Raw genomic sequence first — 18,987 nt, forward strand, 5'->3', positions numbered from 1 at the left:
CAAGCCGGGCTTGTTTTGAGACAGGGTCTCACTATGTAGTTCTTGCTGGCTTGGAACTCGCTATGTAGGCCGGGTCAAAATCTGCCTGCCTCTGCCTCCCAAGAGCTGGGACTATCAGTGCTTACCATCATCCCTTTGGACTCCGGGCCAGCACGTGGGACACTGCCCAGTTTTGGATTTGCATTTTCCTCCAGAGAGCTTCCGTTTCCCCAAACCCACTCTAAGAGGGCTCCCCAACACTTGCCCCAACACTTTCCCAGACTCACCAGCTCAGTTACAAGTGGCAACTTTCTGTTTATTGCTCAAAAACGAACTCAGAAGCAAAGAAAGGTGGAGAGAGAGTGGGCGGGGAGACACAGGGAAGGGATGGGACTTGGCCCACCCCTTCCTCCATCCTCACCCTCGAGGCCCAGCAGTGGCCGGACATCTGGGGGTAGGGAGCCTTCATGGCCATGGGGATGGTAGTACTAGGGGACAGTTCTTGAGTGGGGCCCTGGGCTGGAGAGGCCCCAGGAATTGCAAGGGGCTGAGTTCCCTTCCCTGGGTCCAGAAGTCAGTAGGATCAGGGGGACAGAAGGCCCCTTGTTTGGCAACTAAGAAGAGGCGGCTTTGGGCGGCAGGATGCTGGTTTGTTTACTGTAGGGTCTCCAGGGCCATCAAAGCCCCCTCATGGGACGGGAAGACTATTTACACAGCAGGGGGAGGGAGCCAGAGACCAGGTCCTATGCTCCTCACTGCCCATAATGGCAAGAGAATGGGGCAGTCCTGGGTCCTGCAGACTTAGACTCGGGGTTCAGATGGAGACTTCGTACTCCCGTGTATCCTGAAGACAGAAAAACAGATAAACTGGAGTGAGTGGGAGGTAAAGAGGCACCCACAAGGAGGGGCAAGACATATCTGAGCTGAGACTGGTGGTACCAACCTGTAATTCCAGCTACTAGGGAGATGGAGGCAAGAAGAGGACAATTCAAGGCAGGCCTGAGCTACAGCAGTTCCAGGTTAGACTGGATAACTTAAACTCTTTCTCAGAAATCAGAGAGGATTGGAGAGCTCGGCATGATGATACATGCATTTAATCCCAGTACTTGGAGGTAGAGACGGGGGGTGGTGTCTGAATTTGAGGCCAGCCTGGTCTACATAGAGTTCCAGATTTGCCAGGGCTTCATAGAGAGACCCTTGCCTCAGAATAAAAGAGGGTGAGACACTAGAGACGCCACCCAATGCCTAGAGCCTGCCGACAGCTCACAGGGCGCTAATCTCCAGTACCACACACACAGAAAGACCATGTTATTCTGAGACAGGGTGTCTCTGTATAATCCTGGATGTCTCGGAACTCTCGAGGTAGAACAGGTTGGCTCCAAACTCAGAGATCTGCCTGCTTCTGCCTCTAGATTAAAGTCGTTGAGCCACCGTGTCCAGCAAGACATTCATATTTAAATTAATATGGGGATCTGGAGAGATGGCTACTTTTTCAGAGGACCTAGGTTGGGTCCACAGCATTCACATGGTGGCTCACAACTGTCTGCAACTCCTGTTCCGTGGGGTCTGATGCCCTCTAGACTCTGAGGGCACTTCATGTACTTGCTATAGACAGGCAAGCATAAAACAATTTTGTTTTTGTTTTTTTGGTATAGGGTTTCTCTGTGTAGCTCTAACTGTCTCAGAATTCACTCTGTAGACCAGGCTGACTTTGAACTCACAGAGACCTACCTGCCTCTGCCTCCCAAGTTCTGGGATTAAAGGTGTATGCCACCACTACTGGCTACAATTTAAAATTTTTTAGATTTTTTCTTTTTTTCCCCTTTATTTATTAGTTTTTTTTTTTTTTTTTTGAGACAAAATGTCTCTGTGTGTAGCTCTGGCAATCCTGGAACTCACTTTGTAGACCAGTAGACCAGGCTGGCCTCAAACTCAGAGAGCTCTCCCTGCCTCTGTCCAAGTGCTGGAATTAAAGGCGCGTGCCACCGCAGCCCAGCCAGAAAATGTTTTCTAGTAAAGATTCCAAGTCAGGCTTGGTGGTGCACATTTTAATCTCAGTACTCAGGGCATAGAGACAGGCAGATCTCTAACTGTTCCAGGCCAGTCAGGGCTACATAGAACCCTGTCTCCTAACCCCCAAAAAGAGAGAATCCTGGGTTGAATCTAGCTAATAGATATGTTCGGTTTCTCCAATAGTACCGTACCATGTTAGAAAGGCATTTCTGAAATGCCTTGAATGGGGGAGGATTTGGAGACTGGACCTAAGTGCCCACTATGGATTTGAGCTGCATCCTGTAGACGGGCTCTGGTCCTCCACTTAGCTTCAGACATCACCGTCCCCTATGGCCCCCACACAGCTTGCTTTGACTGTCGTCATGACTTCTGTAGGCAACTGAGTTTGAAATTTCCCAAAGAGATCACGGAGACTTTGGGAGAAGATTATAAAGTCCTGGGGGGAGATGGAGCTGTAGCTGTCTCAGCAGATGGGAGGGACTCACCCCAGCTTCATATAGTGGGTTGCTAAAGTCTGACTCCACGGTGATGGGACTGTAGGAGTGGGAACCAGAGAAACCAAAAAGCGATTTTCCTTGCAGCCTGGGAAAGGGAGAGGACAGCGGGCTTATGGTGTGAGTCCATGAACTCCTTTCCCTGACTCCCAGGTACGACCCCTGCCCTGGCCAAAGGTCAGGGTCAAAGGTAGGGTACTTACTTGGTGTAGTAGATGTAAACGCCACTGCCAAGGACAATGACCAAACCTAGGGGCAACAGGATGGCCAGAGCAAGGTTCCCACCCTCCAGCTGCCGTGATGGGTCTGTAGTCTGGGTCACTGGGGAGGGAGGAAGAGTAGCGAATGAGGGAAGGCTAAACCCACTCCTGGGCTCTCCCAGCCTCCTGCCCTGGGTCCTGAACCCTCTGGGGCCTGGCCTCCTGCCCCCAGCCTCGACCTTGCCCTCCCAACCTGGCCAGGCCTGGTCTCCACCTGCGCCCTCACTGACCTTCCAGTTTTCGGTTGTCCAGGAGCTCCTCATAGGCCACTGCAGGGAGAGGAGGGGGAGGGGGGACGGGGTCTGAGCCAGGGAGGGAAGGAGACTGGGGAGAGGGCCGAAGCCCGGTGCGGCTGGGCTGCACAGCCTGGGTCTCTACCCTCTGTTTGGTCTATACTTGTCTTTCCCTGTGTGTGTAGAGGCCATGGCGGTTGGTGGGCCAGAGCCTGTCCTCCTCTTCCAAACCTACTCAAGATTCAAGGTTCCTGGAGAGTCTATTTCTCACTGATAGCAGAACCGAGGCCTTTGTGGAGAGGCAAAGGGGCTTCTATACCAAGGCCCCCCGCTACATCCCTCAGATCTCCCCGGGGTTTTCCAGTCCTGGCTGTGAGAATGAGCCCACACATTAGGGCACTCGGCAGTCAGCCATTGGTCTTGAGTTTCTACCCAACTCTTCTATCTTATGCCACTCCCCAGATACCGATATGCCCCTTCTGCCCTGTTTGCCCAGGCACCTTTGCAGAGGGGGGGCTGGCTGGTCCACTGAGAGGGGTGACCGGGCACACAGGTGATGGTGACCTCGCCGATAAGCTCAAAGCCCTCGTAACAGAAGAAACGCAGAGACTCGCCGGCCTGGTAGTGATGCTTGTACAGTGTCTGGTAGCCGTTCTCGGGGACACCGGGGTTCAGGCACGGCTCGTACTTTACTGCAGGGAGTACCGGGCCACACGGCTGCTTAGAAACTGGGCAGGGCCAGTCTGGGTTCCCCGGTCTTCCCTTCCTGGGGTGCCCCCCAAACTTACAGGCGCATTTGGGGACTCGATCGCTCCACTTGGGTGTTCCTGTGTCCCGGCTGTAGCAGGTGAGCACAGCTGCCCCTTCCAGGCTGTACCCTGGTAGACAGCGATACTGGACGTGGGAGCCGACTGGGAAACCGGCATCTGAGGCCGTCCGGTGGCCATTGGTGATCTCGCCAGGGTCAGCACAAGTCATAACTGGTAATAGAAGGGAAAGGTTAGGGGAAGCAAGGGTCTTAGGGCATTGCCTGGAAATGGGGTTGATAGAGGCCCAAGCTTCCAGCCATCTCCTCAGGACTGTCTTGTCCTCCTCCCACCAATTCCTTAGTGTGAGTCAGAAGACTTCAGAGTCAATGGATTTGCCAAATTGATGGTGCAATGCTCTAATTCCAGCACTCTGGGACTAAAGGAAGGAATATGAACTCCAAACCTGCCTGGCCTAAACAAGTTCCAGAACAGGATACCCTTGGCTACAAAATGAGATTGGGGTAGGGGTGCGATCAGTGTGTTTTTTTTTTTTTAAATATTTATTTATTTATTATGTGTACAATATTGTGTCTGTGTATGCCTGCAGGCCAGAAGAGGGCACCAGACCTCATTACAGATGGTTGTGAGCCACCATGTGGTTGCTGGGGATTGAACTCAGGACCCTTGGAAGAGCAGGCAATGCTCTTAACCTCTGAGCCATCTCTCCAGCCCCGCGATCAGTGTGTTTTATATTTCTTTTCTTTTCTTTCTTTTTTTTTTTATTTTTCGAGACAGGGCTTTTCAGACAGGGATAGCTTTAAACTCATAATTATTCCGCCTCAGCTTCCCCAGTGTGAGGATTACAAGTGTGTGCCACTATGCCCAGCCTTTCTAAAAGATAAATAAACAAAGCCTCCAAGCTCCTGCAAAGATCATACCAAAATAATAGTAATAATACTCCTCTGAAGTAAATCTGTCTCATTCCTGGGTGAATGAAGCCATAATCTTGCTACAAAGCTGCTGCATGCGCATGCTCAGGCGCTGTGTGAAATGCTGCCTCTGCCCTGTACAGTCCCCTGCTCCCACCTCATTCACAGGAGAGCCGAAGCTCAGAGATGTTAAGCACTCTACCCCAGGCCGTGCCCTAGTTACCACTGTGTAACAAGCCTAGCTGCTATGTATCTCTCTCCTCCCAGGTCTGAGACCCTTCAGGGTAGGAAAGAGGAAGGAACTGGTCCTATAACCACAACCCAGCTAGGCTTCGACGACTGCATTAAAGCAGATCAAATCCACTGACAAGCCTTGGTTCTAACAGTGAGAGTTTGGGGGTGTCTAGAGGAGAGCTAAGAGTTGATGGGACAGAACCAGGGGGCAATTTGGTGAAACCTGGTAGGGGTGGAAGGGGCTTGGGCCATGATGAAAAGTGAATTGAGCACAGGATGAAAGCAGTCTGAACTAAAGGGTATGTATGAGCGTGCGTGCGTGCGTGCGTGTGTGTGTGTGTGTGTGCGCGCGTGCGTGCGTGCGTGTGTGTTTGTGTGTGTGTGTGTGCGTGCGTGCGTAGCAATTTCAAGGCACTGAATGTGATGGGACCTAAAGGACATGGGGGTTAGGGCTAAAGACCCAGGCAGGATTCAGGGCGAAGGGATGGCATTCAGTAGGAACAGGGAGGAGCCAAGTCTGAGCGGAAGGATTGGCTTGGGGAGGGGCTCTACTCACTCTTTTGGCAGGCAGGTGGAGCGGCGCTCCAGGATAGATCCCATTGGCAAGTGAGGATGTCTGATCCCAGGAGTTCGTAGCCAGGTTCGCACTGGTAAGTGAGCACTGTGCCCCGGATAAGGTCCCCGTGGGATGCCGTCCTCCAACCCCACTCAGGAGGTGGCAGCTCGGGACACGTATCGTTCCTTGGGACTTCTGCAGTGAAGATGGAGTGCACTTCCAGTCTCCGAGGGCCTCCGCCGGTGGCCCCTTCCTGCCAGACCCCTGGCCATCCAGAGCCCTCGCCTTCCATACCTTTGAAATGTAATACGAAGCCCTGGCCTAGACCCGGATTTGGGGGCCCAGGGGGCGCCTGAAACTGCAGAGTGAGATCGGGTCCGGAGGAGAGGAGGCGGCGGCGCGGTTGAGGTCCCCGCAGCTGGGCCAGGACTCGAGCGCTGGGACCGTCCCCATCAAACAGTGTCAGCATATCCCCTTCGCGAACATTCAAACTGCAGTGAGGGAGGGGTCAGAGAATTAGGTGAACTACGACTCGCCCATCTCATCCCGTTCTGCCCAATCTCCAACTCGCTCTTAACCAGCCCGCCTCTGAATTCCTCGCTCTCTCAATGTTGACCAGTTTAGGGTTCCCTACAGGTTCCAGAGGTGAGTTGAGTTATTCTCCAAGTCCCTTGAACCCGGGTCTCCCACCTCTGTCCTACACCCACTTGATGTCTTCTTTCTGAACCCCAATGTACCCACAGAGTTTTGTATGAACTCAGACGAGCCAGTTGGGCTCCGAGTGCATTGTCTCACACATCAGATGGAGCCCAGCACCCATCGCCCAAGCTACATGGCCCTAACATACATTTCAACTTGGAGCAAGATGCGCTTCTCTTCCTGGACGTGCAGGCCCCACACGCAGTCCTGGCCAGGGCTATAACTCTGGGGCCAGTCGGGAGAGAGGACCACACCAGCCGGCTCGGACAGCTCTCCTCCACACATGGCTAGGGAAGAGGTGTCAGGTTCAGGACCCACACGGGCATGCGACCTCCATTCGCCACAGTCCCCATGGGGCTCAGTGCGTCACCTCAACAGGCTTTTTGCTGTGAAGATTTCTTGTCATATCTAGGTTTTACTACTACCGTTTTTACAGCCCTGCCCTTAATTAACCCTGTCCACTTTCCAGCTTACTCGCCCAACTGCGACTCAACCCAATCCAGTTCTAGCTCTAGAAGCCTTTTGGGTCTGAGCCTGAATTCATAATAAGCCCAGCAATTGCTTCCCCCAAGAAAGCAGCCTCTGAAGGGCGGAGCTTTGCCCAGGCTTTGGGTTTGGTTTTTGTTTCTTAACTGTTATTTTCCAACTTATTTATTTATTTATTTTATCGGTGTTTTGCCTGTAGGTTTGTCTGTGTGAGGGTGTTGGCTCCTGTAGTCACAGACAGCTGTGAGCTGCCATGTGGGTGCTAGGAATTGAACCCAGGTCCTCTGGAAGAGCAGTCAGTGCTCTTAACCACTGAGCCATCTCCCCAGTCCGCCTTTGGATTTATTAGGTCTTAATGTTCACTCAGATCTCCTTCACAATTGCCTTCCAGAGGTCCCAACTTCAGGGGCAGGCAGTCTGTAGGCTGAAGGACTCTGAAATGTAGAAGACTCACCCTTACAGGCTGGCTCTGTGTCATTCCAGTGGGGTTCTGTGGGATCCACACATTCAATGGCATTGGGGGGCCCTGGCGGCTCCAGAGCATATCCTGGGAGGCATGAGAAGGTGGCCAGTGCCCCCGGGCGGTACTCGGGGTCTGTGGTAGTCACATTGCCATGTGCCAGGAAAGGGGCGAAGCAGCGATCCTCCTCAAAAGCTAGAGAGGAATTGGTCACGAAAGGTAAGCATTAGGACAGGCTCAGGGACCTCATGTTGGGCACTTGGGCTGAATTTGGGTGTTGGTCAGCCCTACATGGACTTTTCTTGAAGTGGTGGTCTCACTATATAGCTCAGGCTGACCTTGACTTTGAGATTGTCCTGCCTCAGCCTTCCAGGTGGCTAGGACCATGCACCCACCATTCCACAGATCAGGACATCGTCAGACAAAAAGCCACCAGCCCAAGGTCACCAGGAGGCAACCACAAGAGCCAAGTTATAATCCTGAAGGGTTAGTTCTCATCCACAGACATCTGGCTTTGGAAACAGCAAGGTGCCTGCGGAGGGGTGTTTCTGGAGAACTGGCTTGCGTGGGTGTGTTCTAGCCTCAGAAATAACAGTTGGATTGCGATCATGCACAGTGTCGCTAGAATCCCAAACTGCAGCTAGTGCAGAAGCTGCTCAACTATTCCTGAGGACCAAATCGGACAAATGAACATCTCTAGAGCACTTTTTTCTGCCCGTGCGATTGTGTCTTATCTACAAAACCACCTACGATGCGGGGGTGGGGTGGGGGAGAGAAACTAAAGCTCACAGCACAGCAGTGCCCTCCCCCCCAGGGAGGTAGATTGGGATTCTCACCAAAGGCAGAGAGCTCTTAGCACTTCCAGACCCAATCAGGGGCTGGGGGTCTACAGATTCACTGTTATATTTCCTAACTTGACGAGGTATCATGTGTTAATCCTGCCCACCTATTGGGGCCCAGTGCCAATTCCACTTACTGGTAACCCATTCAAAATCATGCCCTTCAAATCTGTGAGCATTTCCTTCCCATTGCCCCTCCTTCTCTCTGTCTTCCCAAGATGTGGTTTCTCTATGTAGCCCTGGCTCTCCTGGAACTCACTCTGTAGACCAGGCTGGCCCTGAGCTCAGATATCTGACTGTCTCTGCCTCCCAAGTGCTGGGATTAATTAAAGACGTGCACCACAGCCGGGCGGTGGTGACACACGCCTTTAATCCCAGCACTCGGGAGGCAGAGGCAGGTGGATCTCTGTGAGTTCGAGGCTAGCCTGGTCCACAAGAGCTAGTTCCAGGACAGGCACCAAAGCTACAGAGAAACCTTGTCTCAAAAAACCAAAAAAAAAAAAAAAAAAAAAAAAAAAAGATGTGCACCACCACTGCCCTCTGGTCCATTGCCTGCCTATTGCTATTGCTTTTATAAATACTCAGTCACGCTGTTTCTCAAATGCATCATTGCCCCTTCCCCCGAGCTGTTCTCCACCTTCTTCTCTCTAGTCATCTGCTTAACCTCCATCCTGGAAGGCCACACCCAATGCCTCTTCTCCTATCATCACCGATTCCTTCTCATCCGTCCAACACCATTCTTCTTCCTTCTGGTCACAGCTTATTTCCTCTCTCTCTCTCTCTCTCTCTCTCTCTCTCTCTCTCTCTCTCTCTCTCTGTCTTTGAGACAGGGTTTCTCTGTAGTTTTGGAGCCTGTCCTAGAACTCACTCTGTAGACCAGGCTGGCCTCGAACTCACAGAGATCCGCCTGCCTCTGCCTCCCGAGTGCTGGGATTAAAGGCGTGCGCCACACCGCCCCGCAACTGCTCTCCTACTTTTATTAGTGCCTTGCCTACTTCGAGTACACGAGGCTTAGTTGGAACTAAGCAGAGATAGCCATGCTATGCAGACCTGCCATAGTATTCCCTGACTTAGTTGAACTTAATCAAGTTGATAAGAACCTTTTCTGGAATTGTTGCCAAAGCTCTCCTGAGCATTTCCTCTCTCTGGTGGCGTTAATAGTCTCTAAGTCTGTAGTCAGATTCACCACACTGGGAAAGCCTGCATGGGAATGAATTCACTGAACAGTAAAGAACTGAGAGACAGGTAATTGTTGGCCTGGCTGTATGCTCGACCCAGCCATATCTGAAACTTAACCAGAGGAGACTACTTGGAATGAGCCGGTGTCCCTGTGAAGGGATCCCTATCGGGTGTCGGGAACCAAACACAGAGGCGAGTGAGCATGGAGGGAGGATGTGCTGACTATTCCTAGTGGGTCCTAGTGTGAGGGAGAGGGAAAGGTGTGGGGGTTGGGCACGGCCAGGAAATGAGACCTTTACCTTCATATCGGAGGCTGAGCAGCAGGGGATTGGCTGGTGTCTCTGAAAGCAGTTCAACATAGAGGGACTGGGCATCACTGATGAGACCACGCTCAGGGACATCATCCATGTCAGAGTCATAAATCACGGGGGACAGGGGACTTCCCCCTGAGCGCACCATCAGCCTGGGATGAACAGAAGGACGGTAGGTGCTTTTCTGCCCCTGAAGCCGCCATCCTGCCCGCCCTCCCGGCTACCTTTAAGCTGTTGTTATGTTAGCATATGCTGACCCACGCCACGCGTTCTGCTAAGCCCCAGCACATTTTATCTTGTTTGATTCTTACAAGGACTCTGAGCAGACGCCATTGTTACCCCTCCCTTTATAGATGAGCTACAAAGACACAGAAAGACTTGGTGCTCAGCCTGACAGCACACACTAAAGCAGCAGAGAAGACTGAGGAAAATGACAGCACACACTTTTATAGCACTTATCATGCCCTAGAACCACTTCAATTATTTTACATATCTTAATGCGTTTATTAATTAAGCCTTTGGAAGGGGGCTCTTATCTCCTTCTACCAATGAGAGAGAACTGAGGTTCAGTGAGGTGCCCTGACCCATCTAAAGCTGCATAAAGTTGCACACTCTGGAGTTGACACAAGGATCCATCCAATGTCACCTGACTCTCTGCTGTCCCAGCTTTTCAATGCAGCGACCTCCAGCCCAAAGCCCAGATCCTCACCGGTCATTGTCCTCATCCAGAGAGACTCTCTCGAAATGCAGGTGTAGCCGGCGTCCCTCAGCTGCTTCAATGACCCAGCGGCAGGTAAGGTTGGGCCCTGCGGCTCCCCCAGGCTCAGGGGATACAATGCGACCCAGTGTGGCATTGTGGATGGTGCCCCCACAAGATGCTGTGGACAGAGAAGGAGTAGGAAAGCTTCAGTCCTCTTCTCAGGCTCAATGCTAGAGCCTGGGGGCTACTGGCCAGGGATGGCCTTTGTCCCGTGCATTTAGCAGAGGGACAGGACCTTCTCCAACTACTGTCTAACCTGAAATAGAACCCTATGCGTGGAAATCCTGATAAAATGAAGCCTCCCAAAAGGTGGGCACTTTGAGACAGGGAGCCTCAAAACTGAAACTCTCAGACGAGAAGTTAGAAATCCCCAGATGGAGTGCATTTCACGCTTGGTGGAGGGCCACAGGATGAAGACTTAAGGACCAAGATCTGCCAACCAGGGACCCAAACACGATCCACTGGAGTGGAGTCTCCAAAGGCAGGGCATCGAGAGTGGTAACAGGATGGCAAGCACCAACTGGGCATTTCAAGATGAAGCCCAGGCCGGGCGATGGTGGCGCACGCCTTTAATGCCAGCACTCGGGAGGCAGAGGCAGGCGGATCTCTGTGAGTTCGAGACCAGCCTGGTCTACAGAGCTAGTTCCAGGACAGGCTCCAAAGCCACAGAGAAACCCTGTCTTGAAAAAAACCAAAAAAAAAAAAAAAAAAAAAAAAAAAGATGAAGCCCAGACTAGACTGGAGATTCCCTAAGGATGGAGACCCTCATGGTAGAGCACTCTAGGGAAGACACCCTGACGGGACTCTGCATCTAGAAACTTCTTCAGTATGGCTTCTCCCCAGAGACGGAGACTCTCCAGCTCAGTCCCCCTCCCCCAGGACAGAAGTGTGCACAAGACTCACCTATGCAGCTCGGGGGTTCACCAGTCCAGGCTGGCCGTGTACCATTGAGGCAGATAAGCATCTCCTCACCCTGCAGCTGGTATCCCGAGTCACAGTGGAAGGTGGCAGTGCCCCCGGGATGCAGATCCGTCACACTCACATCCCCGTGGGCTGGCCGGGGTGGGAAGCCGCAGCTCAGAAGGTATGCTGCATGGGTCAAGGAAGAGGCAGAGGGGCTGCGGTCTCACAGCCATTCCCTGGTGCTCTACAAACCCTCTCCTGCTCCCAGGGGCAAACAGGCTCATTGCCGGGTGCACGCTGGGGCAAACAAACTGCTGACACTGGCTCCCTGCCTCAGGAAAACCAACAGTGCTCACTCTGGTCTTTGTAATTTGCCCCCTTTGGTCCTTCTTTTTATAGGTAAACATTATTTTAGAAACTAGTCTTACTGGCTGTTTGACCTCAAGCAAATCAACTGACCACCCTGAAACACTACCAGCACTAATAATAAACGGCATCTGCGAGATGGTTCAAGTCCCGAGTCAACTTACACAGTTTTAGAGGTTGGCAGAGAGGGCATGACCCACTTTCTTTCTTGTTTGCTTGTTTGTTTTTCGAGACAGGGTTTCTTTGTGTAACTTTGGAGCCTGTCCTGAAACTCACACTATAGACCAGGCTGGCCTCGAACTCCAGAGATCCACCTGCCTCTGCCTCCTGAGTGCTGGGATTAAAGGCGTGCGCCACCATGGCCCAGCCATGACCCGCTTTCTAGGAGAGGATGCTGAGCCCCCCGCCCCCCGCTTATGCTCTGTGCTGTTTTCTTTCACAAACCTTCTTGTATGGAGGTGCAGCCAGTTTTCAGTCAGGCCAGCCCCTGACTGACCCCGCTGATGGAGCATTGACTCTGTCTCCTTGAGAAGCTGATGTGTCTCTTGCACTGAGAACTGTGGAACTTCCTTTTCTGCACCTACTTCCTTGTACCTCAAGTTAGGACAACAATGACCTGCTCGTCCACATGCAGGTCACTCCGCCCTCTCATAATCTCTCCCTGGTGTCGCGTCCCCTCTCCATATCCTTCACAGGTATATTGCTTGCTTTTCTCTCAAAGCCTCTTAAGGTTATTTTTGGGGCCTGGGTGGGGTTGGTTTGGTTTTGAAACAAGATCTTGTTGTGTAGCCCAGGTTAACTTCAGTTTCTCAGTCTTGCTATCTCTGCACCACCATGCAAGGCCGTGCCTTGGAGGTGCAGTCCGGCTCTACTCAGCAGAAGGCTTTGGTTTCCCTGACTGTGAAGCCTTCAGTGATTCTGTCAGAGACTTATCCCTTCCATATTCCAAAAGTCTTCAAGCATTTACCTGGCTGGGCTGTGGGGCAGACAGGAGTAAAACGAAACACAAAACAAACCCATACCTTACCTTTCCATGGACCCTAGACTGCTAAGATGAGCACATATAAAACATCCATCCAAAACCCAGCAAGTTCGCTAAATGCCAGCCCTCTGTGGCCAACAGAGCCAACTCCGAATGCTCTAGCTTGATATTCCAGTCCCTTCCCCTGCCAGGTCAAGCCCAGTCCTTAAGTTAGTGCTCGGCTCCTGAGCCCAAATGTCCTACAGGATGGCCGGGCTTACTATTGCACGCAGTCTGCCCCCCTTTCCTTCTGGTGATGCTAGAGAAATGTTCCACCATGAACTATACCCCCAGCCCTTGGGATTTTTGTTTTGTTTTTGAGAGAGGGACTGATTATGTAGCCCTGGCTAACCTGGAACTCTCGACATAGACCAGGCTGATCTTGAATTCACAGAGACCTATCTGCCTCCGCCTCCTAAGTGCAGGGATTAAAGGCGTGCACCACCGACACCTAGCTACCCTTTGATTTTTTTTTTTTTTTTGAGACAAGATCTCACTATGTAGTCTAGGCTAGCATTCAGAGCGCTAGAATTACATGTATGTACCACCACAGACAGATGACCTCCATATTTTTTTGCTCACCCTTGTGCTTATACATGCAAGGATTTCTGGCCTCTCTTTGATCTTTCAAAGAGTAACTTGAGTAGCACGCCTTCTGGGAAGCCTTCATGACTTTCCCTGCTCCTATAAGGTCTTGCCTGTGTTCAAGTCTACATATGTAATTTTCTTCACTTTTCTTTCCTTTTCTTTTCTTTTCTTTTCTTTTGAGACAGGGTTTCTCCTGAGTTTTGAAGACTGTCCTGGAACTAGCTCTTATAGACCAGGTTGGCTCCAAACTCAGAGATCCGCCTGCCTCTGCCTCCTGTGTGCTGGAATTAAAGGCATGTGCCATCACAGCCCGGAGATATGTATTTTCTTATCACGTTACCTATTTTCTGTTATCACTATGAGACAGAAGCAATGCTTGAGCAGATTGATCTCACACGGGAAGGGGTGTCACCCACCAATAATAATAATTCTCATCAGTAAGGATTGGCCTGAAATCTAAACAAAAACTTTAAAAGCAGGGTTGGGGATGTAACTTATTTGGTAACACCTAGCTCTGAATTAACGAGGCCTATAACCCCAGCCCTGGGGAGGTAAAGGTAGGAGAATCAAAAGTTTGAGGCTATCCTTGGCTACATAGTGAGTTCCAGGCCAGCCTAAGTTACCCATGACTCAGTCTCAAAACAAATAAAACAAAACGTGCAAAGGACCCCACCCAAGGGCACTCACACAGTTGTCCCTACCCTCGTTTTAGGAAGGAGCGTAGGGCAGGGACTTGGGCAGCTGATTTCTGACTCTGCCAGCTGTCTCAGAAAGCCCTGTGACCTCAAATCTTTTCCCTCCCCTGAGAGATGGAGCTGACTTGGTCCTCTCTGGGTTACTGTGAAGAGCAGTGGTTGGGGGAGGACTTTGCACACGGGCAAGCTTGCTGGGCTCTGCTGGCCCTCTGCACGTGAAGCCACAGTGAGAGCAGGTTGAGAAAGGCTTAAGTAGTGCCTGTGTCTTAAAGATGCCTGCAGGAGCTGCAAATAAGGGAAGACCAGGGCAGGTAATGAAGTCCCTTTACGCAATAGCCCTGCTCCCCTCCATGTTCCACTTAGCCTGAGAGTCCTAGTTTTGATGCCCTAGGGAAATGACTGCTTAAAGGAGCCAGTGAGTAGCTGTTTTTCCCCATCTGATGTCCAGTCCTTGACTCCCAAGGCAGACGTGGCTTTGCCTCCAACAACCAGGTCCCTGGCACCAAGTACAAACGCCAGCTCACTGGTCTCTCCAATAGGTCTAATGGTGGGAGCTTCTGCCTGGCACAATTTACCCTCAGAGCCTGAGGAAGGGGTATATACTGCAACCTGGATAATACACACAAGGAATCTGGGAAAGAGGAGGAAGTACATGAAACCAAGTGGCTGTGGCTCCTGTCTCTGAAGAGCACACGGAGGGACCTTAGAGAAGACAGCCGTGTCTGGAATGGGGACATTGGCTGAGTTCCTTAGGTCATGCTCATATATGTGTGCTAGAATGTGCATGTGCACTGTGAGAGGGTTCCCACACACGCACACACAGGATAGCACAGGTACATGTATAGCTTGTCTGTGTCTGGAAGCATGAAACACCCTCCCCGCTTCCTGCCCTAGAAATTGGGAGTTACCAAAATTACAAACCTAAGAGTGTCCCTTTTCTGCTGGTGCTGTTTCCACTGTCCACCTCTCCCCTGCAGAGGACACCCTGCCTGTCTCCCTTCATTGCCATCTCTGCTTTGACTGTGGTGGCACTGGCTGACATCTCTGAGAGTTGACTGTGTTCCAGACACTGTTTTAAATGCTCCACAGGTACTAACTCATTTGCTCTTCCTAGTAACCCTTTATGCTAAGTATTACAGCTTCTGGTTTTCAGATGAAGCCTCGAGGCACAGAAAGGTAAAGAAACTAGCCCAGGCCACACAGTGCAGACAATTCTACCTTCCATGCTGAAGTGCTTCACCCTTCAAAGGGTCACATTTCTCTCCTCTCTGGGACTCAGAATGTGAGTCTCCATCCATTAGACAGTTGCTTCTTTCTCTTCCTTCCTCCCACCCTTTCCCTGGCCAGCTCACCCTGGAGGTCTCCTCTTAGTCATCGCCTCCCCCAAGAAGCCATTCCTACATTCCCCAGAAAAAGCTCGGTCCCTTTTGATACCTGCTCCTCTTGCCTGAGTTTCTTCATAATCCTCATCTCTGACACAACCATTCCGATTATTTATGTTTCTACCCAGATCCTCAGCTCCTTAAAAACAGACTTATTCATTCTGCTCCCCAAGGCTAAAGCAGAGCCTGGTATGAAGTAGGCACTCAGTAAAAAGTCATTGAACCAAATAAATAAATTGCTGCTTGGATGCATTCACACCTATCTACAGATCCATGAGTGTGTGAGAAAATAGACATGCATGCCTTTTGAGGGTCCCGCCCACATAGGATCCCGAGCAGGAGCAAGATGCTCTCAGTCCCCTGAGTTAGAAGGGCCCTGGAGATGCCTTCTCTACCCTATGTGGCTCTAGTCCCTCTAGTGGCACTTCAGACTCCTCACCCTGATAGTGAATCCTGAAGCCATTGCCCCTTGGGACCCGGGGACTCTGGAAATGCAGAAGCAGCCGGTTTGTTGGGCTCCGAAGGACTTGTCCTTCTCCCAGCATGGAGGAATTAGCCAAGAGTCTGGGGGCCAGGCCTGGGGATCCCCCACCGGCTAGCACCAGGAGCTCCTCCTCTTGAGACAGGTTGAGTGTCTGCACCTAAAGAAGCCAGATACAGGCAGGCCAGGGCAAGTTAGCAGGGGAGGGGTTAGCATGACAGCCTAAGCCCCCATCCTCTGGGAAAACCAGCCATGTTGCAGAACTCTAGAAGAGTTTTCGAGATAATCTAGCTCAGAAAACAGCTTCACAGTCCCCAGGCCAGACTTAGGCACACTCAGTGGGCAGACACCAAAGAAAATTACCTGAATCTCAATGCCATAGCCAGGGTAGACATGGATACTGTAGGTGCAGTCTAGGGGTTCCATAGAGCGGCTGGCACTGCTCCCCAAGTCCGGAGACTCCACGAACCCTTCCCCCTCAGAGATGTTGTTATTGCACAGAACTAGAGAGAGAGAAGTGGCTTGGACTGAGAAGTCCTGCGTACTTGCCCTCCTGGGGGGCTAACCATCTTCAGTGGTCGCCTGTATCCCCCAGCATCTGTCTCCATCCTTACCCAGTGCTTGCTTGCTACCCTCACTGAGACTTTCCTTCCCCCACTACAGTACAGACAGATGGAAGCCCATGAGCCCATGGACATTAATACTGGCCTTTTGTCATCACTAACCACAAGCCCTTTCCTACTGGTACCTAAAGCTCCTTCTCCCACACAGTCCCCCCATCCATCCCCACATGGGGGCTTCCATGCCCTTTCCATTGCCTCACCTGGGCTAGTGACAGTAGTGGTGACAGTTGTTGTGGTGATGATGGTGGTGGTGGTTTCCTCCTCTCCTCCCTCGCGCCTGAGGGGTGGGACTGAGGAGGCGGGGCCGGGCGGGGGCGGGGCTGTAGTTCCAGGGGGCGGGGTCAGCAGTTCTGGCGCGGTGGGGCCTGCCCCCCTGACCCCCTTAGGGGTGACAGCTGTCGTCAGAGGCCCTGTCCCTGGCTCAGTGGCACGTGGCAGGGAGGGTGCTGCAAGAGTCTGGCCGACTGGAGGGGTGGCTAGTGTGGGGTCTGGGTCAGATCCTGAGATAGTTTGAGGGTAGTCAGAGCACAGGAGCAGCAAATTGGCCCATGGGGGTGGGGAAATGGCTTAGAATGAAATGGAAACCCCAAAGCCTCCCCACAAGGTAAAGGCCCCCATTTATTCCTTACCCACCCAGGCTCCCCACATTCTCTCAAGATTTTGCAAAGCTCCCTTTCTTTTTCCACCACAGCCTCGACAGTCCCCTTGAGCATCTCCCCACCCCCAGATCTGGCTCTCTCCTGCCTACCCCTTCCTCTCATCTCCGTCTTTTTCTCTCTGGAGCCTTCTTCTGCTTAGTATTCTTATTGCTTTCTGCTTTTATGAGCGATCCTCAATCAATTGCTGGTTGTACATTGCTCTTTTTCTCCCTATTTTTGTGACTCTGGCTCTCTGAACTCACATATCTCTACACATACATGACCTTCTCTTAACTGTCTGTTCATCATTCTGTTCCTGTCTCTGGATCTGTCTAGGGACAGTTTTGACTCTTTCTTCTCTTGTCTGCCCCTGAATTTCATTGGCTTCCTAGGGGGTCTTTCTCTCTCTGAACTCTCTGCCTGACTTTCCTCTGACAGGCACCCCATCTGCCGAGGCATCGTCTCTCCTTCTACTTTTATGCCACTTTGGAGGTCTCACCCGGCAAGAGGCCAATCTCTGGGCCCTTCCGCAGCAAAGCTCCATGGAGCAGCTCAGCCAGGTCCTCAGAGGCCACAGTGGGAGTCTCACTTCCAGGTTCTGGGATCATCTCATCCTCCTTCAGGGGCAGACCTAGGAGGTGAAGTCTTATGAGTCTCTCTCTCCATTCCCTTACATCCCCCTTTCTCTGTAGAGATATTTCCCAGAGCACTTCTTAGTGGACACTCAAAGGGTCTTAGACTGGGCTGAGAGCCAAGATCAGAAGAGATGCTCTAATCTGCCCTCTCCCTCATACAGCCCCTGCTCCCAGTCTCTGGGTCTTCAGTAGGAGCCTTAGTTACTACTAACCCTGGACAGCTCTAGCTGAACGTGGGAGCCCGGCCTTTGGGACTGCTCCCTATTCTCCCCAGTGAAGCATTCCCCAATCCCAGAACTCGGAGGAGAGTCTGATAGCACCTCCCAGACCTTCTCTCCGCAGTGCCAGCTTTCTCTCTGGGTTTCTGCCTCTGCAGACCTCCCCCCCCCCCCCGCCCGTCTCTGTTGCCTTCTCTAGAGTCGGGTTGGGGGATCACAGTGCAGTCAGGGATTGAATATCCCTGCTTGTGTTCATCTTTGTCCATATGTCCAAGAACATTTGTGTGTGCATCGCCTGGCATCTCTCCCAGCACCTCCATCTCCCACCCAGGTACCCTGGCTGCTTCTACCGCCTCCGCAGACATCCACCCAACTTCCCCTAGCTCTTCTTCCTGAATTTAACCCCTAAGATACAACTAAAAGCTCTCCTTATTCATTCTCCCACCTCCTTAATATTAGGAGTTCAAGGGCTCCATGTACCAGTCAGAAAGCCTCGGCTTGCCCCTTCCGAGTCAACTGTGCCCCTCCCCTCCCCCACAAGATCTGAAGACTCAGTATGTTCAGAGAAAGGTGGAGGACCCCTCAGGGCCTTCACAGGGCCCACCCCCACATGTTCTTACCCTCAATCCAGGCACAGCTCAGCAGAATTAGGAACAGCAGCTGGGAAGGCGGTGGGTGCTGGGCCTTGGGAGTCCCCATAGCGACTCACCCTAATCTCTTTCCTCTGTAGCTCTTCTGAATAATCTAGTTGTCACTTTCCTTCCGCGTCCTTTTATCTTTCCCTTTAATTTTGTTTTCCTGCTAAGGGGTAGCAAAGGAAGACAATTTTTCTCCCTTTGGGATGGAGGAGCAGAATTGGCCTAGGGGTTGCCTGGAGTCCGCCCCCTTTAGCTCAATCTTTATCCTTGGCTCTCCGATCTATGGCAAAGGGGGGCGCGGCTCCCGCTGCGGGGGGTGGGGCCGAGAGGGCCGAAGGTTATCCCCTTGTTCGGGCGCTTGGGTCCATCGGGATGGATAGATAGCCAGCTGGGGGAAGTGGGAAGGGAAAGGCAGCTTCCGGAGGCCCAGGGTGGGCTTGAGGATCCAGAGGGTCCTTACGGGGTTCTAACGGGTCTTGTCGGGGAGAGGAAGAGGGAAGGGGTTGCGGAACCAGGGAAGCCAAAGCTCGGCCACTGGAGCTGCGGGAGGGAGAAGCTGAGAAAGGTGTCAAGCCCACGTCAGATCCTGGGGACGGGCGAAGGGAGGGGCCTGGGATT

General features: G+C 52.1%; 1 protein-coding gene across 2 annotated transcripts; it reads right to left on the reverse strand.

The window, feature by feature from the left end:
- Nucleotides 1–274: 274 nt before the first annotated feature.
- On the reverse strand, nucleotides 275–18,908 carry Sez6l2 (seizure related 6 homolog like 2). 2 transcript variants are annotated; one of them, XM_057777205.1, is made up of 18 exons: nucleotides 18,352–18,908; nucleotides 17,378–17,509; nucleotides 16,441–16,740; nucleotides 15,981–16,120; nucleotides 15,576–15,777; nucleotides 11,085–11,270; nucleotides 10,131–10,299; nucleotides 9,410–9,573; nucleotides 7,087–7,287; nucleotides 6,295–6,433; nucleotides 5,742–5,938; nucleotides 5,448–5,642; nucleotides 3,768–3,959; nucleotides 3,480–3,671; nucleotides 2,977–3,015; nucleotides 2,690–2,807; nucleotides 2,478–2,574; nucleotides 275–823 (listed from the first exon to the last, which is right to left on the reverse strand). In XM_057777205.1, the coding sequence occupies exons 1-18, from the start codon at nucleotides 18,428–18,430 to the stop codon at nucleotides 794–796; spliced, it is 2,772 nt and encodes a 923-aa protein (XP_057633188.1). In that variant the 5' UTR covers nucleotides 18,431–18,908; the 3' UTR covers nucleotides 275–793. The 2 variants fall into 2 exon arrangements, with proteins under 2 accessions (XP_057633188.1, XP_057633189.1); XM_057777206.1 differs by lacking the exon at nucleotides 2,977–3,015.
- Between the last annotated feature and the right edge of the window lie 79 nt (nucleotides 18,909–18,987).

This window comes from Chionomys nivalis, chromosome 8, assembly GCF_950005125.1.
Source record: "Chionomys nivalis chromosome 8, mChiNiv1.1, whole genome shotgun sequence".
Classification (NCBI taxonomy): domain Eukaryota; kingdom Metazoa; phylum Chordata; class Mammalia; order Rodentia; family Cricetidae; genus Chionomys; species Chionomys nivalis.

Excerpts from the sequence above, each read along its gene's own strand:
- Sez6l2 (XM_057777205.1), bottom strand. The coding sequence starts at position 18,430 with ATGGGGACTCCCAAGGCCCAGCACCCACCGCCTTCCCAGCTGCTGTTC. Across the intron at positions 16,741-17,377 it reads AGAGATTGGCCTCTTGCCGG|GATCTGACCCAGACCCCACA; the intron begins GTGAGACCTCCA and ends AAACTATCTCAG. Across the intron at positions 2,808-2,976 it reads GGACAACCGAAAACTGGAAG|TGACCCAGACTACAGACCCA; the intron begins GTCAGTGAGGGC and ends CTCCCTCCCCAG.